This window comes from Letharia lupina, assembly GCF_014066315.1.
Source record: "Letharia lupina isolate WasteWater1 chromosome Unknown contig_20, whole genome shotgun sequence".
Taxonomy (NCBI): Eukaryota; Fungi; Ascomycota; class Lecanoromycetes; order Lecanorales; family Parmeliaceae; genus Letharia; species Letharia lupina.
In genome coordinates this window covers 374,293-389,526 of record NW_023502989.1, presented here as the reverse complement: position 1 = coordinate 389,526, position 15,234 = coordinate 374,293, and the positions used below count along the sequence as shown (strand labels likewise).

Sequence of the window (15,234 nt, the reverse complement as noted above, 5' to 3'; positions counted from 1 at the left end):
GCTTGCATCCTACAGATTCGCAATATCTAGGCACTTAGAGCAGCCAGTTGAGTCGTTACTTGCTAATGCTCACAGAACCAGAATGTTACAGACTGTATATCCTTATTCACCTCCTCCACGTACACCTTTCTCTCCTCCATCAATTCGAGCCTGAGTTCCTTGGCTTCCTCCAAAGAGATCGGGAAGTCCTCTACATCTTCCACAACTTGATCCACAATCTCTTTCGGCATTTTCGCAAGCCTCCCGCTCTCTCGGATCTCAGGACTCCACCAATCTTTCTGCTGAGGCGGAACATTGGCAGTAGAAATGATGCGGCAATGAGGATCAACCAGGAACAGCGCCAGTATCTTTCTGTGTCCTGGTGTCGAAGGGTCTTCGAGCTTGAATGGAGCCACTCGATGCTGAAAGACGTTGGGGAAGGCAAGGAGCCGCCCTTCTCTGGTCGCGACTCGGCCTATTTCCTGCACTTTGGGCCCTTCTTGCTCGACGCCGTAGAGTTCTTCGACGCCCTCATGGTCATCCTAAGCAAAATCAGCATCTAGAATTTAGCGGGAAGCACGAAATCCCGTTGCAGGGGTTCCAAGACGCTGCTTCTTGTTGGAAGGGGTAACTACCTGGTCATGTGACTTCGCTTCGAAATCATCCTCATCAGTGCGGTGGCGGAAAGTCAGAAAGCTGTCCGCAATGTTCTTAGAGTCGTAGTAATATAGAGCCGTAGCACAAATTCGTTCATTGAGCTGTCCCTCAACATGCCACGATCCACCGTCATAAGTTGGCTTCTCGGGTGTCAGCTCAATGTTGGCGAGCTTCACGATGACCTGTAGTCCTTGCTCCCCAAATTCTCTTCGAAGGCTGACCTGTTCGTCTACTGGCCGTTGATACGATTCAAATTCTCGAGGTTCCGGCCTTTGCAGAACGCGATTGGCCCTCATCCAATTCGACTGAGCATCCCGATCATCCCCTATTTCCTTTGGGGGGCTGTCCCCTCGGGGGTAATCATAGTCAGTATAATCATGTAGGATGCGCGCCTTGCGTCCGGCATGCGTGGAGGAAAGGGTCAAGTTCCAGAGTGGGATTGATTTGGCAATGAACTTTTCAATGACAGAGTAGAGATTTGGGTGCGATGTCGGATGCAGGTTGTTGATGTAGCTGGTGATCTTGACATCGTCGCCGGCAAACTTTACGTCACAGGGAAGCCACTGGAAAGCTTTGGACCAGAATTTGGTGTCACCCCAGGTATCGTACGTGAGCTTAGACTTGTCGATAACATTGACTTCTGTGTCATCCGGCGTAGTGGCAATCTCGCCTTTGCCGATACAGCTTACACAATCTTGGAGTCCTACATTTCCGGATGATAGGACTTTGGATCGGCCATAGATCAAAGGGAACAAAGAGGGGTGGACGAGGTCAAGTAGCTTGCCGTCAGAGCCGGGATGCCAATCCTTGAGCCTATCAGGGACGTCTTCGAGGGGAGCGATCCCAGCTCGCAGGGCTTCTTTTAGCTCAGAAGAGATGGCAGTATCAGACTTGATCACCGCAGCATCGAGGTCTAAAGTTGGGATCATGCCGTCGCTTCGGAAGGATCGGGCTTTGTCACGCAATTCGGCAAAGCACTATCATAAGAGATTAGCCCATCAATGACGAGAAGGAGGCTCAAGCTGCACTAGGAAATTCAAAGCCAGGAGGCCTCTGGATTTACTTGGAAGTACAATTCAATTCATGCTTTAGGCCGTCCCATGGCTCCTCGATGGGACCTCGATGGGACAAGGTATGGACATCAGAGAGTGAACGATGGCAAAGACGAGCGTAGACAAGCATATATATGGGCGAGGGAACGAACTATTGGTCTTTAGAGTGCGCGTAAGCCTGGTCTTTGAGAGGGAATATAACCAAGAAAACCTGCCATGACAGGATCTCGTAGAGTATGACTTCTCAGAGGAAAGTGGTACACACCCAGTCGAGCATCTTCTCTGACACGTCCATGCCCTCGGTGCCAAGAGCTTCCTGGCGCCACTTCTGAACGATGGTATTGTCAAAGACCTTCTGATCCCAGTCCGGCTTGTCAGTGATCTTGTCCATGATTGCCATCATGTTCAGCTCTCGAACGGTCAATATGGTCCCCGACCAATGCAAGACAGCATTGGGAAAGTATTTATCAGATCTGTAGTTCACAGGCAGGCCAAAGCCAGGGAGCTTGGCCCTTTCTGCTTCCATTGTTGCGTGGTCTTGATGGAGAATGTGGTTTTGAAGGAGAGTTTAGTGTGGAAGGTGTGGAAGAAGGGAAGAATGGAAGAAGGGAGGAAGTAGGAAGGAGAGAAAGCTATTGGACTTTCTATATGTATTGACTCGTCCAAAAATTGGGGGCTACTTGGGCCCATACTTTTCAGAAAAGCATACTTTTCAGAAGAGGAGTGGGTGTGGTCTAGACACGTTGCCGCCTTGTTGGTTTCATCTATCTTCAGCGCTATGCCGCTCTTTTCGACAGCACAGGTAGGCTGACATGGCAATGACTCAGACATCGCTCGGACACTTCCCCGAAAGACGGGCCATAGTGGATGAGGTTGATAGGGAAGAGCTACACAGGGGAAGTGTGGGAGTGTGAGAGGGTGGCTCGGTGGCGCCTGGAGAGTGGGGTTTGCTAAGGGCCCCTTCGGTAACCACATATTTTCAAAATATGCCAACATATAACCCCACCTCTTGGCAAATGAAATGTGGGCTCAAAACAGCACTAGTAGACACTTGAAAATATGTTAAATATATATACGATTTCGTTCGATAACTCTATAATCTTATTAAGTAAGAATCGAATATAGAATAATCGAATAATTCTTTCTCATTAGAGATAATTATCTTTCTATCTATTATTTAACAGTCTTATAGCTAATATATCTATTATTATTATATAGACTTTAGCCATTATTAATACTTCTATTACCTTCGTCGTTATCTTATCTTCTATTATAATAAGAATAATAGTATTAAGTAGTAATAAGAATAATACTTATAGCTATCTCTTAGATTAGAGAATTATCTATAACTAAAATATAGCTATTATAATTATAAAGTATAACTATTAATTATAAAATTAAAATAAGTATCGCTATTACAGTTATAAATATCTATTATTTCTATATACTTAGCGTACATTAAGTCTTAAATTATAGATTAACCTATAGTTTCCATATTTTCAAGACGAAATGTGGCCTAGTAAGTGAAAATATAATTATCAAACGAAACCGTGTATATATAGTACGCTAATTTGAAAATATGTGGTTACCGAAGGGGCCCTAAAGGCTTCGCGCAAACACGTGTAACGATGAGATGCCAATTCTCAATCCACCTGACTTCTCACCAACCACATCATCCTCTGACTTTTCTTCTTATTCCTACCGTATCATGTCCTTCCACTGTATATATTTTTTGCGACCACCCTAGAAAGAATAAGACACACGTCATCCGTCAGCCTCACAGCCCCAATCCTTTGAGGAACAAAACGCTCAAGTGCCCTCCAAGGCAGCCATGGACGCCTCCATGGACAAAGGCCGGCAGGTGATGGAGGAGACACACTCAGAGCGCGAGACCCGGTCAGCAGGCGATTTTCACAAGATAGAAGAGCTGCTCCCAAAACATATAGGCTCGCGATGGAACATCCCTTTCCTCGACAACATGGGCTCCTTTCTGAGCAAGTTCAACCCCTTGGCAAGAGCCGTGGACCCAGAAAAAGAGGAAGTCTGGCTTCTCGACAATACAGCCTACCGACCTGTGCACGTCTACCCTCATCAGCCACAGCCATTTCAAGCCCAATTTACCGCTGCCTACTTTAAGCGGTATACGGGGAAGGATTGGAGTAAAGCTGTCGCTAGTATTGCAGATACGCTAGGTCTAGCAGATGGAGAAGGGAGAGCGCAGGCGGAGAAGACGATCGCGCATCGACTGAAGCCATTTGTCGAGACCATAGCCCCTGCGCGGTACGTTGACATCAAGTTACCCAACGGCACTGTCGAGAAGCTTGGGCCTGGTGGAAGAAGCGCCGTTAGTCAACAGATTATTGTTTCTATCCAAGACCACAAAGAGGGAGAAAGCGCCGAGATCTCAGCAATATCGCCCCAAGTCACCCCTCATGGACCTATGCTCACTCACTTCGCGGAGCCAGAGGGTTGGTTGATGGTCTCAGGTACGTCGTACCCGAGCGGCACTCAACCCATATTCTGACGCTTCTCAGACATTGACGACTCAATCAAAATAACCATGACCCCCTCCCCCATAGGCATCCTCCGCAGCACCTTCGTCTCGGACCCCACCCCCATAGCCGGAATGCCAGAACTCTACGCCCAAATCGCCACCTCCCTCAACCCAGCCTGGTTCTACCTCTCCGCCTCGCCTTACAACCTGTACCCCTTCCTTCGCCCATTCCTGCATCAATATTACCCCAAAGGCACTACCATACTCCGCGACGCATCATGGATGGATCTTGGTGGCTTCCTCGCGTCGCTCACCCAAGGAACCGAAGCTTACAAGCGAAGCCGCATAGAGGAGATACATAATTGGCTGCCTAGAAGGAAAGTGCTTTGTGTGGGTGACAGCACACAGAGTGATCCTGAAGCGTATGGGGATATTTGTAGGAAGCATAAGGGATGGGTCAAGGCGGTATTTATCAGGAAGGTGACGGATGTTGCTGAGATGAAAGATACGGACAAAAACACGGATCAGAGGTTCGAGAAGGCGTTTAGGGATGTACCGAGGGAGATTTGGAGGACGTTTGAGGATCCGAAAGAGTTGTATGAGGCTGTGGAGCAATTGAAGGGTTTGTAAGAGTGAAGTGGATTGTGAATCGCTGTTGGATTAGCGGGCGTTCTGTGAGCTCTTGGACTGATCTGACTGTCGTTGTACGAACTCCGGGGCGTGTTTGGATGGGCGTACTATTCTCGATGGGTGGACGAGTTGATGATTGATGAAGACAACGCGATTACTTCCACAGAAATTTGTCTACAATATCTTCAACCAGCTCGCACTCTCCATGAAAATACCTTACATATGCCCCCAGAACCTCCCCCCTCACCTCCCCCTAAACACCGCCTTCCTCTTCTCCCCAAACGCCCTGAGCGCCTCATCCCGATCCCCCATCCCCACAACACCCTCATACTCCCTATCCTCCCCCTCCGCCGTCCCCTCCCTCACCACCCTCATCGCCGCCCCCACAGCCCCCGGTCCCCCCTCACACATCTCCCTCGCCATCCCCACCGCACTCTCAAACACCTTCTCCCTCACATCCCGCCTCCACTCCCTCCCCCCCGTCCAAGACGCAGACTCCCCACCACCCCCGTCCCCGTCCCCACCACCACCCACATCGACCACGCGTTCGCAAATCCCCATCCGCCCCGCCTCGACCCCGCCCACCCTCCTCCCCGTCAGCACCATCTCCAGCGCCCTGGCCTCCCCCACCAACCCCCGCAACCGATACGTGCCCCCGGCCCCCGGTATGATCGCGAGCCGCGTCTCCGGCAGGCCGACGAGGGCCGAGGAGGCGAAGATGCGGAAGGTGGTCGCGAGCGCGAGTTCGAGACCGCCGCCGAGGGCGACGGAGGCGACGGCGCTGATGGTCGGGATGGGGAGCGCGGAGAGCTGCGTTAGGGTGCTGCGGAGGGTGTGGAGGAAGTGGGTCGTGCTGGGGGGTGAGAGGGTTTGTTAGCTGGCTGGCTCGCTGTTGGGTTCTCTATGCATGTATGTATTTTCGTGGGGAGGGGGGGGGGGAATGGCATAGCATGGTGGGTGGGTGGGTGGGTGTAGAGAACGTACTCAGCAGCACTCATGCTCTGCCGCTCTTTCAGGTCCGCGCCCGCGCAGAAGCATTCGTCGAGGTCGCTGGCGAGGATCAGCACCCGCGTTCCCGCTCCCAGCGCTGCGCTCTCTTGTTGCTGGGCTTTCCTCCTCGCCAGCTCATCCTCGGTCTGCGTTTTCACGGCCGATATTTCGTGAGAGAGCTCCGAGAGGAGTTGGCGGGAGATGGCGTTGCGGCTGCGGGGGTTGTTGAGACTGAGGATGCGGATGTGGCCGAGGTGGGGGGCGGGGATGTTGTGGGTTTTAAGGAGGGACGGGGCGGGGGCGGTGGAGGAGAGGCGGACATGGCGGTGAGGAGCAAGGATGAGACGGGGTTGGGTGATGAAGATGTCATGGTGATTGTGAAAGATGAGGGTGGGATGTCGGGGTGGACGCATTTCTATCAGCGGAAAGTTGGAAGCTTTGTCTGGAATGGATTCTTCTGCGTACTGGGTAAACACCGTGGAGTTCCAAATAATTTATGATTGGAGAGCAGGCGCTTTCGTTGAATTGGTACGTTTTGCTTTATACCGGGTGTCTAGATATGTAATTACAGTCTATATGAACTTCCCATTTGCACAATACTGCATCACGTTATGAGGCATAGGCCAACCGCCCCATCTCTTATTTTGCCTCACAATCTCTTGAATAGCCCTCACAACTCCCGCTGGTGCAGGTTCTGCCTTCATCTCTAGCTCATCACGTACAGTGTTTGGGTCTTCTCCTTGAGCCTCAGCTTCTCTCTTTTCCAGAATTATCCAACTGCGTTCCATGAACACGTGAATTGCGGTCAAACACCGCCGCATCATCCTGGACCAATTCGCTTTTTCGTCGGCGACGGCGTTGATGTCATCAGCGAAGAGGGACATCCATTCTACCAAGTCCAAAATACCGTGGTAATCTCGGCGAAGTCCGAGTATTCGTATGAACCCATGAAGACAAGCGGGGTGTGGCACCTCCAGTAGTCTCGGAAGCAAACAGCCTGGAGGTAAAAAGGCCCTGGATTCTGTCATCGAATCATTTTCAAACTCTTCTTCAGTATCACCGGACTCCAATACACCGTGCTCCTCAATGGATGCGTCGATGTTTGACTTCTCTTCCGTTAGAGAAACAGGTATCGCTTCCTGCATCGTTTTCGATCTGACGACGTCCTTGAAAATCTCTTTGAGAAGCGGAAGACCGGTCAAAAGTACGCGATCAACGTAGGATCTCATGTCGCCCCTGGGATCGTTGTCTCCTCGTCGAATGCGTGGGTTCCTGGAGAGCCTTTCACTGGCGAAGATTGCCTTTTCTAGTCCGGCGCAGAGTAACTGAAAGCCTTCAAGATCGAGGGTCTGGTCAATCTCAAGCATTTCATTCAAGAGAGTACAGGTCATCTGCCAAGTCTTGATGTCCTGGTAATCTTGGTCTACAAATTTCGAGACCACATCTATCACGACTCTAGGACTAGAGAGCGCTCGAAAAAGGTTATACCATGCAGGTCGGTATCGGGGTTTCCGAGCAAGCACAAGCTGAATGGCTTTGAGAAGCGGATTTTTAACAATCGATCTTACTGGGGGTGCAAGCTCTACAGTTTTTTTTGAACCTGAAGAATTTTGGAGTAAAGCAAGCTGAGCCGATTCTGTCTTCTCCATCATCGAATCCAAGACTGAACCGGTTTGAGCAAGAGCAAATTCGCTGGGCCGATCTTTATAAGGCATTCTTGGCGGGAATCGAGTCAGTAGGCGAATGAAGGCAGAAAAAAGGTAAGGCGGGATTGCTACGAGCGCAGCTTGAGCCTTGGGGGTGCTCGGTGGTTTCTCCCCACCCAAAGCGAGTACGTGCTCATTTGGCATTGCGCTTGCTTCAAGGTACTGTAGACCGGCTTCGAGAGTCGGCGCATTCGTAAGCATGGTGCTCAAAAACTTTTTACCGGGCCTAATCTTATCCTCGGCCATCAATTCGACGAATTCGTCGATCGTTGGTGGTGGTCTACGAACATACACTGCTTCTCGAGGGGATTCGGGAGCAGGCAAGACCTCTAGACCATCACCGGGCAGAGGAGGTTGCTCATCAGGGAAATCTGTCGAACTGGGGTTGATGTTTTCAGCGGGCGGTCTTTTGGCATCCTGCACAATTTTTTCGAACATTTGATGGTACACATAGAAAGCTCCTCCAGGTCTGAATTCCTGATCTTTGTACGACAAGAAGCAAGACCAAGCTTCATTGAGAGTCCTTGTCGATCGTATTCGAGCAACCCAGATCTGTGCGTCTTCGGTACGACGCTCATGAGGATCATGAGGAAGATAGACTGCACGGGTCTGTATAGTAGGACTACCATCGGTGTCCCAGCCTGCAAGGATTGAGGCACCTATATCCCAATTATCCGGACCATATCCTGCTTCCCAAGACCGCCTCATAGCTTCCATGGCCCGACTGGTTCCATGCTCGACACTGATATTAGCGTCTATACCGAGCTTCTCTTCTTTCCAGGGAGGCCATGATTTTGCTTTCATCTGTGCCCATTCACGCTCCTTCAAGGTCTTCTTATGCCTTAGTTGCATACTGACAACAGCGCGATATCCTCTTCTGTCGACAATCAAGGGTGGTTGAAACTGATTCATCCTTCTCAAAAGACTGAATTGCGCTCGCTGCTGGTAAAATACGGACTGGAAGGGCCCTGTTGACGCTGGAAGCGACACCAATTTCAAGAGCGTGTTGTACATGTACGTAAGTTGCGTTGTGTCTTCTAAAGTCAAAGTGGTCATTTGCGAGGCCCCTGGACGGAAATTGACGCCGTCCAAATATCGATTGACTAAGGCTACGATGCTGTCGCAAGCTGCTGGCCACACCGTGCGAGCAGAACGTAGTAGCCTTATAACCATAATCATGAAGACGCTTCCGTTCATCCCGAGCGGATCGTCTTCTGCGCTTTTGACAACGCGAGTATTTGTGAGGTTCTTTCCTTGGAGTGCTTCATCCGCGAGCTTCTCCAGTGGAGGTAACGGTTCCAGCAAGCTTTCCGACTTCTCCATCAGTTCCCAAGCGTAGATCAACAAAGACCTCAGGGCCTCTGCGCTCGGATTTCGTCGACGAAGTAAGAAAAGAAAGACGAATTGGGGGATCAACATCCCATCTCCAAGCTTTGGAAATCCCTGATGCGCAATCGCCAACAGTCGAGTTGCTGCACGTTCGGTCGTCTCCGAGGTCAAAACCCAGGTCCAATTCATTAAGTCGGTTACATCCCACCCTCTACGACCAAGAAATCTGGTGTTATCCTCGTTGAAGAGCTCCAGCAATGCGTCGTCCAATCCTTTACATGCGGAATTCGAATTCTTGAGACGAGCTTGATACTCGAGTATGGGATCCACATGCCGTAGATATTGAATAAGCAAGCCTTTCAAAGTTATTCGATGGATTGGTTCCTTCCGGGCAATCTTTGCCTCTCTCTCGGCCTGCCTGGCTTCTCTGATGGCCTCCTTTCTGTTCTGAACGAGGAGCATTGGATTCCTGACATAGGACAGATTCACCTTGTCAATGCTTTGCTGCAGGTCTACATACTGGGGCCCCATGGGTCCCAGAGCAGCTATGAGGGCTTCCGATGTAGTGAATCGTACCTCTGAACCTGATCTTGCTGAGCTCATAGTCTCCAGGACTAGGTCGAAGGGTAATTGAAGAATTTGTCGCCCAGCGTGAAGCTCGAAAAGGGTTCGTCTGGGGGTCCTGAGGAGGGCTTTTTTCTCGCCGCGTTTGCGGAACCATAATGCGCCAACCTGTAGCTGTCAGCGACGTGTCCGGCGCAGGGCGAAGATAACAGCCCCATGAACGGGGCACTAACATCTTGGGGTCGCAAGGTTGCATTGAGCGCCGCTACAGGAGTCAGGAGCTCCAAATTGATCCTTGGAATTGAAGCAGATCGTAGCAGAGGCGGCATTCATAGCTATGCTCTGTGATCGTATTTTGGGATGTACGTAGGTGCATTCGGGAAAGGATTTGGGAGAAGAGCTTCAAGACCCATAAGGCTGAGCTAGTTGGAGATCTTGCACGTGCTTTACTATTGACCCCAGAACCACTTACCTACTCAGGTTTGCCAACATTTTTGACCTTGCTATCCAAACATTGCTGGACTGTTACGTTCTCCCTAGGAGCCCACAGAAGAGTATCATTACCACAGCTTGAAGAGAGAGGTGATCCAGCGCTCCGATGAATGAGACAGGCTCTGTCTGCTTTCTAGACATCTCTTTCAGTCCCACAGTTATCTTCATACTTTGGGTGGAATAGCTCAGAAGTGGTGAAATTTGTTTTACTTTCAAGTGTCTCTTGGATCTATAAAAATTAGACAGCTCGTAGGCGCCTATTGTGGTGAGTAAACTATGGATATGCGGCTCACTTTTGTCACTGCCGCTTCGCGACAGCGCGGCCTCATGTCCTTGAAGCGTGGTTCCGTGATACTTGCAGCGTCTGCTTCTCTTTTCATCAAATATTGCGTGACATGTTTCGTCGAATCAAACATGTTGAAAAAGACCGCCAAGCACATGAATATGCTCACAAGCCAGCTATTATTTTTGGGGCTTCGAGTGAGCTTTGGTACTCTCTTTGCAATGGGCATCCTTCCAGATACATTAGGCCTCTCGCAGGAGGTGCCAGACATCACTACTACACTTGACACCAATAGCTCTTCATTGTAAGCTTCCCTCAATCTCCGCACTTTTGCAGCCTATCAATGAAGTCTGTGCAGGCACCTGTTCAATGCAACCCTCGGCGACCCGCCGGACCCCATCGACATTCTCTGGGCCCAGAACCGCTACCTAACAACCTTCCACTCCTACTCCGAGCCCAGCCTTCCCTACGGCAGCTTACGAGCCCTCGTCGACCGAGCCATATCCGCCCTCAACGAGCTCAAACAGGCGAACCATGCCGAGCTCGACGAACCCATCCCCGGTGGCGTATTTCAGTACCAGTCAGAAGAATTCTCTCCGATGATCATACGCTTTCGTCTTGCTTTGGATCCCCCAGGGGCGGCTGCGTTGACGTATTACGAGACGGGGGGTGTCATTGCGTCTCTGGGGCCATATATGCGCAAATGGAAAAGCAACTCGCCCGCGTCCGCGGCTTTAGAATTGTGGAAAGGGGAGGGTGCGGTGTCAGAGCAGAAAGCTACTGGGTATATCTCTGGGACCGCGAAGGCGGCTGATCAATAGATAGGCACTGTTGGAATGACACTGTATTGTAGCAGTGGAAAAAGGTGGTAGGCCATGGCCCTTACGTTCAAAAAATTCTGTAGGCACAGATGGCTGCTATATCAAGCAATACCCAAAGGGGGCACCTCTCCTTGTTCCTGCCGTAATTCGCCAGCAACCTTATAAGAGGCTTTCCAGCGTATAATTGCAGAATTTGCTTGCCCTCTCGCCACACCGTTGAGCACTATGTGCTGCGTAATCCCGTATTTCTGATTTGGCTGTAAAGTACGCCCAGACTGCGGTGTAAGCTTGAGCATGAAGCCCTATCAAAATACGTTAGCAACGCATTACGTTCCGCTTGACTTCACATGCTATTTACCTTGGTTACGGCAACTTGAAGGGTATACTCGGTAATGAGACTGGGTGTGTTATTGGAAAATAAGGCACTTATTGATATGGCAGAATCAGTGCTTTCGGGTCTTTTTACGCGAAAATCTACTTTCACTGCCGTATTCGAGACAGTCAAACTGTTGTGAGCTGGGAGCTCTGAGCCGTCGTCAGGCAGTGCTGAGGTAAAAGTCCAGTCGTCATCGGCTGATGCACCATTCGTGGCTTGTTGAGAGTTTGGTGCAGGTTGGCTTTGAGTTACTGCAGGTTTCGAAGATGCAAAGTCAAACAAGGAGGCAGAAGGCGGAGGAGCTGGCTTTGTAGATGGTTGTGACATTGGGAGTGGGGATGCTGTACGTGAAGCAGCCGATGACAACGCGGCAAAAGGATCCGCGGAGGATTGTGAAGGTTTTGCAGCTTGCTGTGTTTGGAGAAGAGTGGGAGGCGCAGGTGTACTCGATCGCGACGAGGGGATAGAGCTTGTCGCGAATTTGAAGGGGTCGTAGTTAGGTTTGGCAGGCAAAGGAGGCTGCTGTGGTTGAGGTATGGCATTCGACCCAGAAGCCTTGGCGGAGCTGTGCTGTGTGGTCGATGACAAAAGCGATGGTCCAGGTACGTCTTTGATGAGGTCAGTGTGTTTTCTCATAGCACTGGCAAAGCTTTTGTTACTTGAGTTTGCACCGAATCCAAGAGCGATGCCTCCCCCTTGGCCGTAGTCTTGATCTTGAACGGAGAGACCTAATAAGTCATCCTGCAACGATGCACCTTTCTGTTCGCTGGAACCGTTCACGTTTCCGCTCGCGCTCGTAGTAGGTTCTGGGTCACCGCTAAAATCGATTAAGGAGAGCTCGTTATCCGCAGTCTTGCTGACGCCAGTCGACGTGCCGAGAGTGCCTTGAGGGATTTTGGAAGCTCCATCAACATCGCCTTTCTTGATGAGTTTGTATCTTTCAATAGTCCGATGTATGCTGTCGTTTATCTCGAATAGTTTTGCAACGGCTTCCTGGTCATCAGATTCTTCCTCGCACATTCTGTGAATTTTAGGCTGAGCGCTTTGAAGGGCATTTGCGAGCTCCTGATCAAAATCAGCTGCTGATTCTCTGCTACTCCTGGGGTAATAGAAGCATACCTCGAAGATATCTCCCTCTGCCACTACATCGCCAGCTTTGAAGTTCTGTAATCTCTCCTCTAGCAATCTCGCCTTCTGCTGGATCTTTCCGACCTCTTCCGCTGCTTTTGCCCTGTAATCTGTTTTGTGTTTCGTGTCGTAGCCTGCCATGACCTTCATTAACCGGTTCGCTTCTTGAAGGTCTTCTGGTCCCCCTCTTCGAATCAGCTCCTGTAACTTCGCAGACTGGGCTGCCTTTTCTTCCTCTTCCATTTCATCCGCCGATTGGAGGTTCTGGTGACAATTAGGTAGGCCTCCTTAATGCTGGAGGCCGTTCTTACATCGCTAGGGTTTAAGACCGCAGCATCCTCTCTCCGCACTTCAGGAAAAACGTAGCCCTTGTAACTTAACAACCGATGCATATCCCGTATAAACCCCAAGTCTTCTTTGTACCGTGAGGTCTGACATATTGTCTGCCTCCATTCTTCGATGGCTTCTAATATCTTCAGCTGGACTCGGGAGGGCCGTATGGGCGGTCGTTCGGGAAACCGTCGGACGAGCTCATTAAGAAATTCCTTGGTACTGATCTGAAGGTGGAAAGGGTAGCCGCAGTTCTTGACGCAGATGTCGAGAAGCTGCTACTGCATCAGCTGGATGTCGTGTGGCCAGGGATTGCCCCACCGTACCGCAAGAGCGAGTAATGACACATTGGCATTTCTGTGATTGATGTAGTTGACGATTGCTACTGCAGCTTCTCGAGGCCTATCGTAGGGTGAGCCATGAGTGTATTAGGATGTAAGGCTATTTTGTCTTACGCGTTGCCCTTTTTGGAATTGACAAGGTCCGAGATCTCAAGGTCGAGGGCTAAGTTTGGCTCGTAGTTCTGCGGGTCCACGGCATTCTCTGGGGGATCATATCAGCTGTTTACTCTATCCCTAATATTCATTCCTAAGCTCCTACGGATGTATCTCTGTAAGGGAGTTTGCGCCGGCTCTCCGAACCCCCCAAAGCGGTCTCTGGCTGCGTACCGCGCCGAGGCAGCTTCCATGGTGTCGGCAACCCGAAAGCCGTGGCAACCGTTGTTTCAAGGTCAGAGACTGTCGTATAATGGTTTGTCAAACGTCACAACGAGTGTGTTCAAGACAGGAACTTTGCAAGTACCACGATCTCGATGAGTGCACCAGTGCTGATATGCTGCGGCGCTCTCGTCCCGGACTTTAGCCGTGTGGATGTCATTGAGTTGCTCAAAATCCTGAGCATCATAGTCACTACACTCTATACGAAGTTACAATTGTAGGCTCCCTATCCACGGTTTCAATATATCGACACCTTTGTTTCATAAGATGCGTCACAAAAAGGACGGCTTCTCTGCCAAAGGCAAGAAACACTCGAATGCACCCCGCCACCGCCCCACCCCTCATAACGAAGACGGAGAAGCCCCGAATCGAAGACCGCCATTCAAAGCAGCTTGTTGGGATCTAGAGCACTGCGATCCAAAAAGATGCTCCGGGAAAAGACTCATGCATTTTGGGCTCATGCGGGAGCTGTCAGTTGGGCAGAAGTTCCAAGGGGTGGTCATATCGTAGGCAATTGGGAATTATTGGGAGACAGAGTATACGCTGATGATAGGATAAAGACCGAATGCAAAGAAGGTTGTTTCGGCGGCAGATAAAGAGCTACTGGAACAGTATGGGGCAGCTGTGGTGGAATGCTCTTGGGTTAGGATTAAAGAGGTTCCTTGGGCCAAGATCGGTGGAAAGTGCGAAAGACTTTGTATGGCTGACGCGCTATCTTACTGCCAGCGAAGGATTAAAATTCTGACACAGTTGAATAGTACCATACCTTGTTGCAGCCAACTCAGTGAACTATGGACGACCCTGGAGATTGAACTGCGCAGAAGCCCTTGCAGCTTGCTTCTTCATCTGCGGACACGAAGACTGGGCACACGAAGTGCTCGCGCATTTTTCGTACGGCGAACCCTTCCTTGAAATCAACGCTCAGCTTCTGAAACGCTATGCGGCCTGCGCCAATGAAGAAGAGATTAAGAAGGCAGAAGAAATCTGGCTGGCTAAGATCGAGCGCGAGTACTCAGAAAGCAGAGTCGAGGACGGTGGCACTGGCGGTGAGGATGCATGGAAAGGAGGCAATATGAACCGACGACCTGTGATCGACTCGGATGACGAAGATGAGGATGATTCGGACGCTCCGAAGAGCAATGATGAGGACGGCGAAGATGGTGGGGTTGAAGTTGGTGATCCATTAGCGATATCAGACGAAGAGGCTGACGAAGAAGAAATGGCTGAGCTTCGACGGCGAGTGCTCGCATCAAAGCCCTTTTCGAACCCGAGCACAGAAGACAGGAAACCGCCGGAAAAGATTACGAGAACGGTGTCGGTTCCAGTCGATTCCGATTCTGAGTCTGGCTCAGATTTGGGCGACAATGATGCCTTCGACAACATCATTGATGCGACACCGGTTACTGACCGGACCGGTATCAATGCCAAACAAAAAATGCGGAGACAAGAGGAAGCAAGCGCTGTATTCTCACGTTCTGTGGTAAACGCACCCAAGAAATGGTAGGTAAGGATGTAAGTAGAGCCAAAACTCTAATCATCTATGTTCTCGCAGTCGTAACAGACGACCTTTGTAACGGAGTTCACAAAATGTTGCCTGATTTGTGTCGTTTGATTAAAAACCATGAGAACGCTTTTTCCTCCTCCAAGTGACCACAAGACCGAACTACTGTAAACCTCCAAAGCTCGC

The 15,234-nt window shown here is 50.4% G+C and overlaps 6 protein-coding genes across 6 annotated transcripts; 3 read left to right on the top strand and 3 right to left on the bottom strand.

Moving 5' to 3' along the window:
* Positions 1 to 62: 62 nt before the first annotated feature.
* On the bottom strand, positions 63 to 2,214 carry HO133_004961 (uncharacterized protein; the record flags this gene model as incomplete). The annotated part of the gene is made up of 3 exons (XM_037295873.1): positions 63 to 521; positions 615 to 1,613; positions 1,954 to 2,214. The coding sequence occupies 3 exons, from the start codon at positions 2,212 to 2,214 to the stop codon at positions 63 to 65; spliced, it is 1,719 nt and encodes a 572-aa protein (XP_037148571.1).
* A 1,305-nt stretch (positions 2,215 to 3,519) lies between these two features.
* HO133_004960 (uncharacterized protein) lies at positions 3,520 to 4,812 on the top strand (the record flags this gene model as incomplete). The annotated part of the gene is made up of 2 exons (XM_037295872.1): positions 3,520 to 4,174; positions 4,223 to 4,812. The coding sequence occupies 2 exons, from the start codon at positions 3,520 to 3,522 to the stop codon at positions 4,810 to 4,812; spliced, it is 1,245 nt and encodes a 414-aa protein (XP_037148570.1).
* Positions 4,813 to 5,055: 243 nt separating this feature from the next.
* On the bottom strand, positions 5,056 to 9,440 carry HO133_004959 (uncharacterized protein; the record flags this gene model as incomplete). The annotated part of the gene is made up of 3 exons (XM_037295871.1): positions 5,056 to 5,665; positions 5,797 to 6,266; positions 6,411 to 9,440. 3 exons carry the CDS (start codon positions 9,438 to 9,440, stop codon positions 5,056 to 5,058), a joined length of 4,110 nt encoding a protein of 1,369 aa, XP_037148569.1.
* A 957-nt stretch (positions 9,441 to 10,397) lies between these two features.
* Positions 10,398 to 10,997, top strand: HO133_004958 (uncharacterized protein; the record flags this gene model as incomplete). Its single annotated transcript, XM_037295870.1, has 2 exons — positions 10,398 to 10,480; positions 10,535 to 10,997. 2 exons carry the CDS (start codon positions 10,398 to 10,400, stop codon positions 10,995 to 10,997), a joined length of 546 nt encoding a protein of 181 aa, XP_037148568.1.
* Positions 10,998 to 11,098: 101 nt separating this feature from the next.
* HO133_004957 (uncharacterized protein) lies at positions 11,099 to 13,519 on the bottom strand (the record flags this gene model as incomplete). Its single annotated transcript, XM_037295869.1, has 8 exons — positions 11,099 to 11,299; positions 11,356 to 11,981; positions 12,033 to 12,438; positions 12,493 to 12,765; positions 12,813 to 13,106; positions 13,158 to 13,233; positions 13,287 to 13,374; positions 13,432 to 13,519. The coding sequence occupies 8 exons, from the start codon at positions 13,517 to 13,519 to the stop codon at positions 11,099 to 11,101; spliced, it is 2,052 nt and encodes a 683-aa protein (XP_037148567.1).
* A 295-nt stretch (positions 13,520 to 13,814) lies between these two features.
* On the top strand, positions 13,815 to 15,051 carry HO133_004956 (uncharacterized protein; the record flags this gene model as incomplete). The annotated part of the gene is made up of 3 exons (XM_037295868.1): positions 13,815 to 14,053; positions 14,108 to 14,244; positions 14,306 to 15,051. The coding sequence occupies 3 exons, from the start codon at positions 13,815 to 13,817 to the stop codon at positions 15,049 to 15,051; spliced, it is 1,122 nt and encodes a 373-aa protein (XP_037148566.1).
* Between the last annotated feature and the right edge of the window lie 183 nt (positions 15,052 to 15,234).